Source organism: Microtus oregoni, unplaced genomic scaffold, assembly GCF_018167655.1.
Source record: "Microtus oregoni isolate MIOR12 unplaced genomic scaffold, Mior012 000020F_ref0000438, whole genome shotgun sequence".
Taxonomy (NCBI): Eukaryota; Metazoa; Chordata; class Mammalia; order Rodentia; family Cricetidae; genus Microtus; species Microtus oregoni.
Window position 1 is genome coordinate 1159660 of NW_024543079.1, and position 16647 is coordinate 1176306.

Sequence of the window (16647 nt, forward strand, 5' to 3'; positions counted from 1 at the left end):
GGGGCTCACTATATAGACTAGGCTGGCCTTGAACTCTTAAGTGCTGGAATTAAAGGCTTTTTTGTCACCACCTTCAAAAGCATTTCTTTTTATTTGAAGTGTGAGGGTTAAGGCAGGTTTGTAGCTCTGGCTGCCTGGTATTCCCTGTGTAGACCTGGCTGACCTGGAACTCACAGAGATCCACCTGCCTCTGCTCCCTAAGTGCTGGAATTAAAGGTGTGTGCCACCACACCCAGCCACTTGATTTTTTTAATTAATATTAATAATTTTAAAAAGTGCAAATAAAAACCATCACATACCGAAATTAACCAATTTTTTAAGGATTTTTTAATGTATGTGAGTATTTTCCCTCCATTTGTCTATGTAGCCCACGCGTGCCTGGTATCAGTGAGACCAGAAGAGGGCCTCAGATCCCCTGGAACTAGAGTTACAGACAGTTGTGAGCCACAGTGTGGGTGCTGGGGATTGAACCTGAGTCCTCTGGGAGAGCAGCCAGGGGTCTTATCCATTGAGCCATCCCTACACCTCACACACTTGATTTTTGAGTGAGAGATTCTTGTTTCATGCCGCATTAGCTGGATTGAGTTACGTCATCGCTCTGCGTCACGGAAATTAATAAGCCCTGGGTCCTTTAGTTTCAGCTCCAGAATTCGTCTTTGAACATGGCTATCAAACTTACCTGCCCACGGAGAGCAACGAAAACCAGACAGCCACCGTGATCTCGCTCCCTGCCAGGACACGTGCCAAGAAGCCCACCACGTCCCTTGGGCAGAAGAGACTGGGCTGCTGCTATCCAGGTAAAGGGGGCTCTGGGCACAGCAAGGGCAGACAGGGTTCATAGGATTTGTTTTAATAGGGGCAGGCTGGGTCCTGACTCTGTAGCTCAACCAGACCTGGAATTCACTATACCACTTTGGTGGGCCTCGAACTCATGATTCTCCTGCCTCAGCCTCCCACCTGTTGGAAGTAGAGGCCTGAGCCACAGTGCCCAGCTTCTTGGTGAATTCTTATTATTCCTAAAGGTTTATGAGTGTAAGTCTACACCTGTGTATAAGCCTATACCCTCCCCCTCCCACGTGTGTTGGATGCCCAGAAGAGGGCGTGGAACCCTCTGGAACTAGAGTCACTGGGGGCTGGGCACCAAACCTGGGTCCTTCGGTAGAGCGGCCTGTGCGCTAACTTCTGCACCGTTTCCAGTCCTGGTTACTCTGGTTCTTATGAATCTTCAGTCTTCTCTAAACAGGAGAGCATTTGTCTGCCTGATGGCTGTCTTTCCTAACACTGCCACCTTTTATTCCATACAGTTCCTCATGTGGTGGCGACCCCCAGCCATAAAAGGATCCCTCTGCTACCTGATAACTGTAACTTTCGCTACTGTTATCAATCACCATGTAAATATCTGATATGCAGGATAGTGAGGAGGTCCCGACCCACAGGTTGAGAACCACTGTTGTAAAGTATGACTCCATGCGTCATCATTCTGCTGACTCTTTTGGTGTTGTTGTTTTGGAATTTTCAAGACAGGGTTTCTCTCTGTGTAACAGCCCTGGCTGTCCTGGAACTCTCTCTGTAGACCAGGCTGGCCTTGAACTCACAGAGATTCACCTGCTTCTACCGCTCAAGTGCTGGGATTAAAGGCGTGCGCCACCACTGCCCGGCCTCCTTTTGATTTTGGTTTGTGTCAGATCAATACTGTACTGTGTCTGGCATGTGTTGTCAGTGTCTTTCCCGTGTTGCTGGCCATCTCCCCGTTGTGTGGCAAGTCGACCACTTCGGTTTTCTCTGGACTCTTCCGTTGGCTTTTTCAGGTTGCCAGTTCAAGACTGCCTATGGCATGAAGGACATGGAGCGCCACCTGAAGATCCACACAGGTAAGTGACATCATTCACTAGGTAGAGTACCCTGAACACCCACCCAGGAGAACCTGGGGACCCAGAGATGTCGGACCTGTAAAAAGGCCCAAGCCTCACAGAGGTCAAAGGAACACAAGTACAAAGTAAATAAACATACAGTTTGTACACGTGACTATGGCAGAAACATATCTAAAGCAATCAAAACCCAGCAGTAAACCAGGCAGTGGTGGCACACGCCTTTAATCCCAGCACTTGGGAGGCAGAGGCAGGCGGATCTCTGAGTTTGAGGCCAGCTACAGAGTGAGTTCCAGGACAGACAGGGCTGTTACACAGAGAAACCCTGTCTGCACCCCTCCCTCCAAAAAAAATGAAAACAAAAACAGCAGTGGAGGACGTGAGCACTGAGCCAGAGGCCAGGAACTGCCACGGCCACGTGAGCCATAGCCACGTGAGAAGTGACGTACTGTTGTTAATCCGCATCAGATGCAGATGGCATTCAGGTGGGAGATGTGTCCTATATGATACCACGTTAGTAAAGAGAGAGGAGAGTGTTTGTTTGTGTCCAGGGCTGGGGTCAAACCAGAGGATACATGAGCTTTGTTTTCACCGGTCATTTAATTTGTTGTTGATGTTGATTATTTAGAAAAGATCTCACTATGTAGCTCAGGCTAGACTAAAACTCATTATATAGCCTGGGCTTGCTTCCAATTCTCATACCCCTGCTTCACTGGGGTCATAGGTGCTCACCACCACACCCGGCCAGGGACAGCGGCTTTCCCACAGCTGCTTTCTTTACTCGTGACACAAAGCACAGAAAGGGGAACCTAAGGTGGTCTGCTTTAGAGCAGCAGAAAGGGCCAGAGGATGGTTCAGCAGGAAGAGGAGCTTGCCACCAAGCCAGATGACCTGAGGTCAGTCCCTAGGACCCATGTGGTGGAAGCGGAGAACCAGTTTGGGAACTTTAGAACATTTTCCTCTGACCTCCACAGGCTCAAGTGTGAACACAAGCACACATGCACATATCAAACACACACCCGCACATACCACACACACACACCACACACAATTTTTAATGTAACCAAATTTTTAAAGGAGGGAAAAACATCAATGCTTAGAAAAAGGAGGATTAAGTGGGGATATTTTAATTTTCTTGATACAGTCATCCTTTAGACCCCTGGGATTGCTGTCAGGGAGCCCCCTCTTCCCAGAGATGCCAGAAGCTAAGGATGTTCTGCACAGTGCCCACATTCGCCCTCCGGGTACCCACTGCACTACGGAGGACTGACCCTTCTTGCCAGAATGCCAGCCCCACACTCTCTGTCTTCTCAGTGCGGCTACTGCTTATGCTCCAAATATCATTTGCTCCGCAGCCATTTGAATGCACAGTTGCAGGGCCCTCTGGTTACAGAAGCCAGCTTGCGTGCTTTTATGGTTTCCAGATGTTACAGATAGAGAAAGAATTGCTGCCAGGCGGTTTTAGAGGAAGTCTGAGAGGTTCCCGGTCAAGTGACCCAGAGGTGTAAATTCCAAAGGGAAGAGTACAGAAGCGAGGGAGCGAAGGGTCTTCTCACATTCTATCTGCTGGGCAGCCTCAGCCCTTCGAAAGCTCAAACCGCTAATGGCTATCAGCTGTGACCCATGAGTGGCACTGGGGTCACTCCTGTCCGCTGGACCTCACACTGCCAAGTCACACGGACTTATTCTAATTACCCAAATATTAACTTTCATAAGAAAACAGTGGCTCCCCCCCCCCATATGGTCTGCATGGGTTAGGGTTTCATCGAGTAAATTGCACACATTATCAGTGACAATTGGGGAAACTGGGTCAGAGTATAAGTGAAGACATATTGGTTACTTTATTGTTGCTGTAGGATGTCCAACCAATGCCACTGGAAGGAAGGAAGGTGGGGAGGGAAGGAGGGAGGGAGGGAGGGAGGGAGGGAGGGAAGGAAGGAAGGAAGGAAGGAAGGAAGGAAGGAAGGGATGGAAGTTTATTTTGGCTCACAGCTTGACGGTGTCCAGTCCATGGTGGCAGGATCATGAGGCCGCTGGTCACATGGTACCCACAGGCAGGAAGCAGCTGGCCACACAGCATCCACAGTCAGGAAGCAGAAAGTTGAACCCCAATGCTCAGCTCACTTTCTCTTTATTCAGCTCAGGACCGCAGCCCAGGATGGTACCATGCCCATCCAGTCAGACTTCTCTACAGACCCCCTCACAGACACGCTCAGAGGTGTCTCCTAGGTTTCTCCTAAGTTGACAGTGAGGATGAGCCATCACTTGCTGCAGCAATCTTAGATCCATTCCTATATGTCATCTGAAGACACCGCTGCACAGCAGAGTGGGTGACCTGAGGGTATCCTTGCTGGCCTCTTTTAAGGAGGGTGGTTAGGGTTGGTGGCGAGCACCCCATGTGGTTCCTGCCTGGCAGAGCTGTTGAAAACCAGCCTCTGCATCACGAGCAGGCAGTACCCCTGGTGCAAACTGACAGTCCAGAGGGCACAGGCAACACCAGGCAGCAGACAGTGCAGAGAGATGCCCCACTGGGAGCTTGATTTCAGTAAAATGACTTTGTTTTTGCAGTGTTGAGGGTCAAACCCTGGGCCTTGTGCTTGCAAGACAAGTGGTCTACCAACTGAGTTACATCCCTAGCTCAAGAAAATGATCATCTTTAAGAAATTGTCAGATGTATTTTTTTTGAGACAGGGTTTCTCTATAACTTTGGAGCCTGTCCTGGAACTAGCTCTTGTAGACCAGGCTGGGCTTGAACTCACAGAGATTTTCCTGCCTCTACCTCCCAACTGCTGGGATTAAGGATGTATTTTTTAAGATTATTATTATTATTATTATTATTATGTATACAGTGTTCTACCTGCCTGTATGCCTGCATGCCAGAAGAGGGCACCAGATCTCATTATAAATGGTTGTAACCTACCATGTGGTTGCCAGGAATTGAACTCAGGACCTCTGGAAGAAGTCTTAACCTCTGAGCTATGTCTTCAGCCCCAACAGATGTGTTCAGATGTGCCAACCTTACTCTGACACGATCAGCTTTGGCACACTGTCAGTGCGGGGCTCAGTACATACTTGATCTACAGAGTGGAAAGTGAAAATCTCACTGGTGTGCTGACTCACAACTGTAATCCCAGCACTCGGGAGCCAGAGGCAGGCGAATCTCTGTGAGTTCAAGACCAGACTGGTCTACAGAGCAATTTCAGGACAGCCAGGGCTATATAAAGAGAGCCCGTCTCCAAAAAGCAAAACAAACCCAAAAAAGCAGAAAGATAAGACAAACAAAAGACAAGGTAAGAGTAAAAGTCCCTACTTAGAACATGTAACTTCTTAATATACCTCAAAGTCACCAACCTTTGTAGTCCACACCGCAATATTCTGAATTTTTTGTGTGCAGATATAAGGCCTAAGACAGACTAACAATTTATTTTATTTATTTTATTTTATTTTTTGGAGACAGGGTCTCACTATATAGCTATTACTGTCCTAAAACTCACTATATAGACCAGGCTGACCTCATACTCACAGAGCTCAGCCTGCCTCTGCCTCTGCCTCCCTGGGATTAAAGACGTGTGCTCCTATGCCCAACTCCAGACTCACAATTTTATTTTCTCTTATTAAGCAAATGTGATATTCTTGTCCCCACTTAATGTGTGTCTTTATTATTTTTAAACTTTATTGTGTGCATGTATGTGTATGTGTGTACACACATGCTCATATGCCCACTGCTTTATCCGTGTGGAGGTCAGAGGTCAATTATCATAATCTGTTCTTTACTGCCATGTATGGTTTCCAGGAATTAAAATTGAATCACCAAACTTAATGGCAGATGCCTGTAACCCCTAGACTGTACCCCCTGGAGCCATCTCAACATTTGCATGTCTTTGTGCAGGGGCGTGTGTGTGTGTGTGTGTGTGTGTGTGTGTGTGTGTGTGACTGGGGAATTGATTCAGTAATTTATAGCCCATCCATAAAGTAAAATCGCTCAACCTCAGCTGCTTAATGGTGTGGAAATGACAGGAAGGACTACATGAGCCAAACTAAGCCAACAGGGAGCGGAACAGAATCTGCTCGAAAAGCTGGGGAGCCCTGGATTCTAGTCCCAGCTTTGTGAAGAGGAGGAAGTGAAGTCCAGGGACCGGACAATAGAGCATGAAGGGTCTGAGTCAGTGCGAGGGCTAGGGCCGTGGCTCCGGTGGTAGAGCACTCGCCTGACGTGCTCGAAGCTCTGGGTTCCATCCCCAGAATGGCATCAGCGAGGCCTGGCGCACACTCACATTCCCAACGCTGTGCAGGCAGAGGCTGAAGTTCAGGGTCACGTTTGGCTTCTTGGCAAGTCCAGAGCCAACCTGGAATGCACGAAACTGCCGCAGATAAAAAAAGAAGACACTAGCTGGCACAGGTTTTTGTGCTAAATACACACATCTACAAAAACTAATTAATTAAAAAGAGGTGAGGCTATATGTAGCCCAGTTATAGAACACTTGCCTAGCAACCCCGAGACCCTAGCTTATTCCCTAACCACACGTACACACACGCACACACATGCACCTCTGCACTGGTGAGGAGGTTCAGTGGGTAAAGGCGCTTGCTGACAAGCCTGAAGACATTATAAATGAGTTCAGTTCCCAAGACCCACATGGTAGAGGGAGAGAGCCAACTTGTGCAGGTTGCCCTCTGACCTCACATGCCACGGTATGCACAGGTCCACACAGAGAAATATCAACATACACGCACTTAATAAATAGGAGCTCTCCAGGTCAGAAGTGAGCAGTTGCTTAGATGCTGACATCTGCCATCAAGGGTCAGACTAAACTGCTTTAGCAGAGAGACCTAAACAGCACCTATGCCAAGATGAGGATGCGGGCAGTGGAAAAGGCAGGCCACGCGGGCCCAAGACTGTAAAGAAGGAACGGATAGAAGAGAGATGGCTGTTTCATATTACACTAATGTCCTCAGTGCTTCTGTGTCTGTAGAATAAAGTAATACTTTAATATTGGGATGATTTACATATCAAAAAAGGCAGTAAAAGAAAATATGCTAAGTCAGGTATGGTGGTGCACACTTTTAACCCCAGCTCTTGGGAAGCAGAGGGAGGCAGATCTCTGTGAGTTCGAGGCTAGCCTGGTCTACAGAGCATGTTCCAGGGCTACATAGTGAGATCCTGTCTCAAAAATAAAAAAGTACAATAATCAAAATTAATAAGATAATAGAAGTTGGATGGATGAGCTACATAGAGTGTTTATACAAGACCCTGTAAAGCACGGGGAACATCGAGTAAAGGGGTCAGAAATAGCCAGAGGTAAGCAGAAAGACCTCAACGTTCTTGTTTTAAAGCCTGGCATAGTGAGGCATGCCTCTAACACCAGCACCTAGAAACTGGAGGTGGGGCAAGTTCAAGGCCAGCCTGGGCTACATGGATCCCTGTCCAGAAACAGCAAAATATTTATTTTTTTAGTTGCTGTGTGCTTTTTAGCTAACAAGGAATTCCTAGTCATCTTGGGGGAAAAAGTTTGAAATCTCCTAAAAAGCCACACAGCAGAGCCGCCACCCCACCCCGGGGCCTGCAGGTTGATTCTCCCCGAAGGTGTCGGGAGTAAGCGTTAACTTCTCAATCTTGTTTCCCGCCACGGCTTGCTGTGCACCCAAAGGTGACAAACCCCACAAGTGCGAGGTGTGCGGGAAGTGCTTCAGCCGGAAGGACAAGCTGAAAACGCACATGCGCTGCCACACGGGCGTCAAGCCCTACAAGTGCAAGACGTGCGACTACGCGGCCGCCGACAGCAGCAGCCTCAACAAGCACCTGCGCATCCACTCGGACGAGCGGCCCTTCAAGTGCCAGATCTGCCCCTACGCCAGCCGCAACTCCAGCCAGCTCACCGTGCACCTGCGCTCGCACACGGGTAAGTCACGCGGCGCCGCCTCCAACTCCAGCGCGGGCACCTGCCGTCCGTGGGCAGCTGGGAAAGAGAGGAGCTGGGGCTGGTGGGTTAGAGCCCTTGCCGGGCGTGCACAGGGCTGCATCCCCAGCACCGCTTAACAGGTGTGGTGGCACACACCTGTAACCCCAGCACCGGAGAAGTAGCAGCAAGGAGGATCAGGTCATCCTTGGCTGTGTCCAGAGTACAGGGCTAGCCTGGGCTACCTGGGACTCTGTTTCATGGAAACAGTTTTCAAGGCGCTGGGGTAGCCGACCCTCCTTCCTCTTGTCTTTGCCTTCTCACCCGTGTGAAAGAACCTGTCCCAGTAACACAGGAGCAGCTGTGTGGCAGTCATCACCTTCCGTGTGTTTTTATGGAACTCATATGTGCGGGGCTGAGGGACTATATCCTATGAAATAGATACAGTGAGTTTTTAATCGTCGTCCGAGTTACAGTCAGTAAAGCCATTTTTAAATGTAGCACTGTGTTCAGACTAGCGCGCCTTAATCGGAAAGCACGCGGCAAGGGCCCTGGTATGTGCTTGACTCTTGCCTGGCCCACCAGAGGCCCTGGGTTGCATCCTCAGTGGTGCTTCTTAGCAACCATCACCCTGTCCCCACGTGTACTGCAGCAGGTGTATTGTATCACGTCCTTCAGGTCCACAGGCGTTGATGTTGGTGTTCGCTTAGCTTAACCACGTGTGTGAAAAGGCTTCTGCCTACCTCTGCTCGGGAGCCGCTGAATGTGGGCTTGGCGGCTGTGCGTTGGTCTCACCTGGGGTGATCAGGCTGTACCCCATCTATCTCTGACCCTGCTCTCAGGCCTGTGGGCTAGCCCAGGTGTAGCGCCGGTCCTAAGGGACGGTCCGCGAGCCGGGAAAGGGGCTGGAGAATAAACACATATGCACATAGACAGGGACACGGGTCATTCTTGAAACAAGAATGTCCCCTTTATTGTGTTCCAGGGCAGCTTATATAGGGATCCTGAACTGATAGCCATGCCCCAGCCAAACCCACCAGAAACCACTCCCCTGTCATCAGGAACTCCTGAGGGTCTCGTGCTCAGAGCAGCTGCAAACACAGGAAAACAAGTTGTTTTGCTCAGAGCAGCTGCAAGCATTGGAAAACAAGTTGTTTACAGGAAATTCAGGGTCTGGGGGTCCACAGCCCCTAACACCCAGGCTTGGCTTTGTCATGGTCGCCACACAGAACAGGCAGGCAGGCCAATGTGGAAGCCCACTGAAGCCTCAGATTGCATGTGTCCACAAACAACACATTGGCACCTAAAGCAAGTCACAGGCTGGATCTGGTGTCAGGGGTGGTCTCGAGCTCACCCGTGGGACAGCCACCACCAGATTACATGGCAAGGGACAGGAGAGGAATGAAGGTTTAGTACTGTTCGTGCAGACAGTCACCTACCATGACCACGACCACCACCACCTTTGTCCCCACCATCAGGCTCATCTCTGACATTCACACCATGTCCAGGACGCCCATAAATCTCACCCAAGGATCACACCAAGAGACGGGGACTGAGTGAGGCCCCTCAGGTCAGAAAGGATAAGTCTGATTGTGGCATTCTGGAGTCCCAACAGTGACAATAATCCTGTATGGGGAATGGTGAGGATGAAAGCCTTATCTGTGCCTGGTCCCACACATGTCTAAAATCTCTCTTGGCGTATTTCCCAGATCCCTTTGTTCAGGCTTGGTTGGCGACGAGTAGTATCTAGCTCTGGCTCATAACCCCGCCCACTTGGGACATCCTCTCAGGCTATATTCTGGACCACTTCTAAAGACTTGGCCTCCCAAGACTGCCACTTCTGCTTGCTACCTACAGAAGGGGGTGGGCGGATATACATGCATTCTGCTCACAGAAGGGGGTGTCCAGGTGCATATGCATGCTGCCCGCAGAAGGGGGTGTCCAGGTACACATGCATGCTGCCCACAGAAGGGGGTGTCCAGGTACACATGCATGCTGCCCACAGAAGGGGGTGTCCAGGTGCACATGCATGCTGCCCGCAGAAGAGGGTGTCCAGGTACACATGCATGCTGCCCACAGAAGGGGGTGTCCAGGTACACATGCATGCTGCCCGCAGAAGGGGGTGTCCAGGTGCACATGCATGCTGCCCACAGAAGAGGGTGTCCAGGTGCACATGCATGTTGCCCACAGAAGGGGGTGTCCAGGTGCACATGCATGCTGCCTGCAGAAGGGGGTGTCCAGGTGCACATGCATGCTGCCCACAGAAGGGGGTATCCAGGTGCACATGCATGCTGCCCACAGAAAGGGGTGTCCAGGTGCACATGCATGCTTCCCACAGAAGGGGGTGTCCAGGTACACATGCATGCTGCCCACAGAAGGGGGTGTCCAGGTACACATGCATGCTGCCCGCAGAAGGGGGTATCCAGGTGCACATGCATGCTGCCCACAGAAGGGGGTGTCCAGGTGCACATGCATGTTGCCCACAGAAGGGGGTGTGCAGGTGCACATGCATGCTGCCCACAGAAGGGGGTGTCCAGGTACACATGCATGCTGCCCACAGAAGGGAGCGCATAGGTACACATGCATGCTGCCCACAGAAGGGAGCGCATAGGTACACATGCATGCTGCCCGCAGAAGGGAGCGCATAGGTACACATGCATGGACAGGCCAGGGAGGATCTTTTCCCTTTTCGTTTTAGTGGAGACTGGTACCCCTTGTACTACTGCATCTGCCTTTAAAACTTGAGTTCCCTGAGCTGGAAATGGTGGTGCAGGTGCACACCTTTAATCCCAGCCCTCAAGAGGCAGAGGCCAGGTGGATCTGAGTTCGAGGCCAGCCTAGACTACGGAGTGAGTTCCAGGACAGCCAGGGCTACATAGAGAAACCCTGTCCCAAAGAAGAAGAAAAAACTTTGAGTTTCCCATTTATTTGTAAGATTTAAAACTAGTTGTGCGGCGGGCATCCTGCCTCTCTAGACTCAGTTGTGGACATTTCTTTCTCTGACACTGGGGGAGCTGGGAGGCTCCTGGCGCCAGGGTAATCTTTTTGGAGGTGGACACAGAATCTTACACTAGGGTTTCCCTTTCTCATTTGGTCCTCATTCAGAGGTTATTTCCTTGGACATGATCTTGGTCCCCATGCCTTTGCCTAACTTTAAAAGATAGTTGGAGGGGGACTACAGAGATGGCTCAGCGGTTAAGAGCACTGACTGCTCTTCCAGAGGACCTGGGTTCAATTTCCAGCACCTACATGGCCGCTCACAACTGTCTGTAACTCCAAGATCTGACACCCTCACGCAGGCAAAACGCCAATGCACATAAATAAAAGTAAATAAATTATAAAAAGCTAGCTGGAGGCGCTGGAAAGATGACTCAGTGGTTAAGGGTACTTGCTACTCTCCCAGAGGATCAAAGTCTAGCACCCACATCAGGCACCTTACAACTGGCCACCTATACGCCAGCTTCAGGGGATCCACAGCCCTCATCTGTACTCCAAGGCTACACACACACACACACACACACACACACACACTTGCATGTACACACAGACACGTGTACATAAGTAAAAACTTCAGTGTTCTGTTTTGTGTGGAAACAAGGTCATGGAGATCCACCTGCCTCTGCCTCACAAACACTGAGATTAAAGGCGTGTGCCACCACGCCTGACTAAAGTAATTTTTTTTTTAAAGTCTGTACTATTTTATTTGTTTATTATGTACACAATGTTCTGTCTGCATGTATGCCTGCCCACCAGAAGAGGGCCCTAGGTCTCATAGATGGTTGTGAGCCACCATGTGGTTGCTGGGAATTGAACTCAGGACCTCTGGAAGAACAGCCAGTGCTCTTAACCTCTGAGCCATCTCTCCAGCCCCTAAAGTAAATTTTTTAAAGAGCTCGTAGGAAATGACTTCCAAGGATGCCCACAACAGATTATGTCTAGAAAATCCTTGCCTTTCCCTCCACACTCTGCTTGGAACCCACTGGGCTCTTTAGTGAACTATCTTCTGGGACCAATCATAGCACCCTCCAAGCTCAAGCTGCCTGGGTGTCTGTTTACCAGTGTGTGGATTGAATAACTTTAGCAGCTGGATCTGGATGTCTGTTGTCAGTGTGAACTACCATTTCTGTGACTTGATTCCCAAACCCAGGCTGAAGATTTGGGTTCTCCAGGTCTCTAATAACCTACCCTCCCCCAAACCTCCACACACAGCAATATCCTCCATTCTCAGGCTGGGAAGCAGCTGAGGTGCCTGTAGGTAACTCTCTGTCCCCAGCTGGGCTTTCAGTCTGAGAAGCTGCTGTGACAGGAAGTCACTGTGCCCTGGGCTGGAGTGATCTGCCTCTGCACCACACGTCTGTCCGTCTGTCTGTCTGTCTGTCTGTCGTCATTCTCCTGGAACCAGCGGGCTAGCAAGAAGCGACCTTCTCATGACGTGTGAGCAAGACATTCCCAAAGACAGAGCCTTTCCAAAGTGCCTAGTGGGCCTTGTTTTCTGTCATCCCAGCACTCAGGAAGTAGAGGCAGGAGGATCAAGTAGTTCAGTGTCATCCTCAGCTATGTAACCAGTTTAAGGCCATCCTGAGCTACATGAGACCCTATCTCAACAACCCCCTACCAAATAAATGACAATAATAATAGTAATAATAATAATAATAATACCACTTTCATGTCAAGTCTGGTTGCTCCTGCTAAATAGTATCAGCCAGATCCAGTGACCTTTGAGCCCAATGTAGGTCACAGCATGTCACTCTGCCCTATTCAATAAGCTTATGTAATTGTATAGGAGTCAGAGGACACAAAGAGGGACAGGAGGTGGGAGACTGGGGGATGCTTGTGCGCTCTTTGCAGCAGGCTAGGACACTGGTGTAACTGGCACCCAGTCTGTTGTCTGGAGTCTGCTCCATTTCTTCCATCTGGTTCTTCCTGGTGACTCACACCCAAAAACCAAGTACCCGACTGAGGCAGGAGGATCAAGAGTTCATAGCCTGGGGATTAAGGAATTGGTTCAGTAGATAAACTACTTGCTAAGGACATAACACCGGTGGATGAGGATGGTGGCCTGCCTGTAATTTCTGCACTCGGGAGGACGGAATGGGGAATCCCTGAAGCAAGCTGATTAGCCAGACTAACGAAATAGCAAGCTTCAAGTTCCCTGAGAGACCCTGCCTCAGTAAATAAAACGAATAGTGAAGGAGGAAGACGTTGACGTCAACCTCTGGCCTCCACACGCACGCTCACACATGTGAACACACACACACAAAATAAATAAAATATGTACAAAATGAATATGAAATTAAAGAGTTCAGAGCCAACCAGGGCTACACAGCGGTTCCTGCTCTCACACAACACCATTACTAGTCCACTTGGGCTTACGGGGTTGGACTCATTAGTGGCATCTTTGGGTTATGCTAGAAAGGCATGTTTCCTAACATTTTAAATGTGTGCCGGTTATGTGTCGTCTCCACGGAGTGTTCATTTTGTTGAGTTACAGTGTTCTTTCACCTGCCGGTCCGTCTGGTATTCTGTGCCGCCGACCGTTCTGCTTACCGCTGAGAGTAGGAAGGCTCTGTGGGTTTAAACACACTGTCTGTCACTCTGCAGCATTCCTTAAGTTCCGCTTTCCCCAACGCTGGGGGCATGGGCTGCGGTCATTGGCACTGAAGAACTTACAGTAGGGCTTTGACCAGTACACTCCATTTAAGAAGTAAATTTAGAACTGGGCAGTAGTGGTGCACACCTTTAATCCCAGAACCGGGGAGGTAGAGGCAGGAGGATCTCTGTGAGTTCAAGGCCAACCTGATCTGTAGAGCCAGTTCCAGGACAGCCAAGGTTACACAAAGAAACCCTGTCTCAAAAAAAAAGAAAGAGAGAGAGAGAGAGAGAGAGAGAGAGAGAGAAGGAAAGAGGGCTGGAGAGATGGCTCAGCAGTTAAGAGCACTGACTGCTCTTCCAGAGGACCCAGGTTTGATTCCCAGCAACCACATGGCAGCTCACAACTGTCTGAAAATGCAGTTCCACAAGATCTGACACCTTCACACCAATGCACATAAAGTTAAATAAATCATTTAAAAAATTTTTTAAGAAAGAAAGAAAGAGAAAAGGAGGTAGGAGGAGAGGGAGGGAAGGAGGGAGGAAGGAATTTAGGGCTAGAGAGATGGCTCAGTGGGTAAAAGTGTTTGCTGCCTGCTACATGACCTCAGTCCTCAGGACCCACTTGGTGAAAGGAGAGACTGGCTCCCACAGGTTGTCGTCTGAGCACCCACCACCCACGCAATCATTCAATCAGTAAATAATTATTGTGATTTTAATGCATCCAGATGTAATAAAAAGAAAGCTGAGAAATGTTTGTGGGGTCAGAGTGATGGCTGAGCTGTTAAGAGCACCTGCTGCCCTTGCAGAGGGGCTGGGTTTGATCCCCAAAACACATATGATGGCTCACCACCCTGTAACTCCAGTCCTGGGGATCTGGATCTGTCTTCCGGCCTCTGTGGGTACCGCACACAAGTGGTGCATAAACATGCATGCAGACAAAACACCTATACACACAAAATAAATCATTTTAAAACATGTGTGATTAAAGAAAGAATAGTCGGGGCACTGTGGTGTACGTCTGTAATCCCGGCACTTGGGGGGAGGGCAAAAACAGGAATTTAAGGTCACCTTCAGCTACATAGGGAGTTAGAGACTAGACTGGGCTACAAGAGCCCCTATCCCAAAAAAAATCACAATCTCTAAGAAAGAGTTGTTAGCTCTGCGACCTAGCTATAAGATTTGGTTCTGGGTTGTTGGGTTTTTTCCCCTGGATTTCGTCACTAATGCAATTGATGGAGAGAACAAAAGGAAATTTCTGTTATTCCACTCTGAGCAAATGCTATGAACTTGTCACCCAGGGGACTCACGGGGTTTCAAAGCCATCAAAGCAGTTAAGCAAAAATAAATTTGTAACTACCGTCTAGAAGCTGCTGAAATTCCAAGACCCGCCGCTAGGTGGCGATGGAATCGCGGCTAAAGCACATGTGGCTCGCTACGATTCTTTCAGTGGTTTTAATAGCCCTCTTAATGTAATTGGTTTCTTCTGTATTCCTGGTTTTATTTTAGTTTGTGCGTTTGAAACTTCCTGTAGAAGGGTTCTGTGAGTTAACTGCCGCAAGGGGGCGACATTGTTTGAAGGCAGGGGGAAGCTAATGTTTACTGAAAACCCATTTGGGAGCCCGGGATATGGTTCAGTCTGTGTTTACCACTCAAGCACTCATGTAAAACGCTGGCCATAGTGGCAGACACGTAATCCTGGACTGGGGGCAGAGGCAGGAGAACTCCAAAGGCTCACTGGCAGCTAGCCTAACCTTACTGGTTGGGCCCAGGCCAGTAAGAGACGCTGCCTTAAAAAATACAAAGTAGGGTCTGACAGCGGTAGCCCACCCCTTGAGTCAGAGCACTTGGGAGACAGAGGAAGGTGGCTCTCCGAGTTCAAAGCCATCCTGGTCTACAGGTCTTCAGAGTGAGTTCCAGGACAGCCAGGGCTACACAGAAACCTTGTCTCGAAAACAGAAACACCAAGTAGACAGCTGCTAAGGAGCCATGCTTGAGGTTGATCCCTGGAACCCACCCACACCACACACCCTGCATTTGCATAAATTAAAAAGACGACTTAGGAATGCCTGGGGCTTTAAGGGCCAAGCAGCCACTGGCACAGCCACTCGTCCACACGTGGCTGCTTTCCTTTTCCTTCTGTTGCTGTGATTAGCGTCATGGCCCGAGGCAACTGGAGAGAAGAAAGGTCTCACACTTCCCAGGTCCCAGCCCATCCCTGAGGAAAGTCAGGGCAGGAACAGAAGCAGAAGTCACGAGGGAGGCTGCCTCGCGCTCCGAATTGTTCTCTGCTAGCTTTCCTGCACATTTCGGGTTACCCGAGGAACAGTGATGCCCAACAGTGGCCTGGGCCCTCCCACATCCATTCTCAATCAAGACAATGCCTCACAAGCTTAGCAGGTCTTCAGGTGAAGGTCTCGGGTGACTCTGGGTTGAGCCAATAAAACTAACCAGGAAAGTGGCCACGTGACAGTAAACCGGTGTAAACAGATGTAAACAGCTGCACCGTCCTAACATGGCTGACGCCTGGGCTCAGTCTTCGGCACAGGAGGAGAATGGCTGGCCCTGATCCAATAAGCTTTATTTATAAAACCACCAGTGGCCAGGGTCTAGGCCACAGCCTGGAGCTTCCCACTCAGGAGTTAGCGACCATTTGGTTTTTTTTTTTTTCTGTGGTTGTGTTAAACTGACCCCTGCAGCCTCTCGTTGGATGCCTTAGGCAGCTCAGGATGACGTCATTGGCCACCTACCAAAAAGTGAAGTCTGACCACAGCCTTCAGAGGGCGCGGCCTGAGACTGTGTGCGTGGCTTGCACGAACAACTCGTCTGCGGAGTCAGTCTGGCTTGGTAGCAAGCCCTGCCACATGTTATATGGTGAGCATGAGTGAGTTACGCGGGCTCGGGCCCCACTCGTTTGTAGAGTAGTGCTCAGACCAATGTCAACAATGGCTCCTGCCTTGTAGGGGTGTAGTGCTCAGACCAATGTCAACAATGGCTCCTGCCTTGTAGGGGTGTAGTGCTCAGACCAATGTCAACAATGGCTCCTGCCTTGTAGGGGTGTAGTGCTCAGACCAATGTCAAGAATGGCTCCTGCCTTGTAGGGGTGTTGCCAACAGGGACAGCCTCACCCTGTAGTGTCCTTGCCGGGGCTCCAGCCATCCAGAATCAACCTAAAACTCTGCACCACTGTGAGCTCACTTGCCTAAACCATGATCGCGTGCTGGGGAAGCGCCTGGGCTCCTAAGAGCTCGGCTCCCAGATTTCACATAACAGTGCCAGCTGTGGTGGACGGT

The 16647-nt window shown here is 49.8% G+C and overlaps 1 protein-coding gene across 2 annotated transcripts in view; it reads left to right on the top strand.

The window, feature by feature from the left end:
- The window catches only part of Zfp64 (ZFP64 zinc finger protein), a 63817-nt gene that overhangs the window by 12899 nt on the left and 34271 nt on the right, over window positions 1-16647 (top strand). For both annotated transcript variants that reach the window (XM_041670976.1, XM_041670975.1), the window contains exons 3-5: window positions 636-797; window positions 1809-1871; window positions 7517-7768. In XM_041670976.1, the coding sequence (XP_041526910.1) occupies window positions 636-797; window positions 1809-1871; window positions 7517-7768 (477 nt within the window). The remainder of the gene's footprint in view (window positions 1-635; window positions 798-1808; window positions 1872-7516; window positions 7769-16647) is intronic.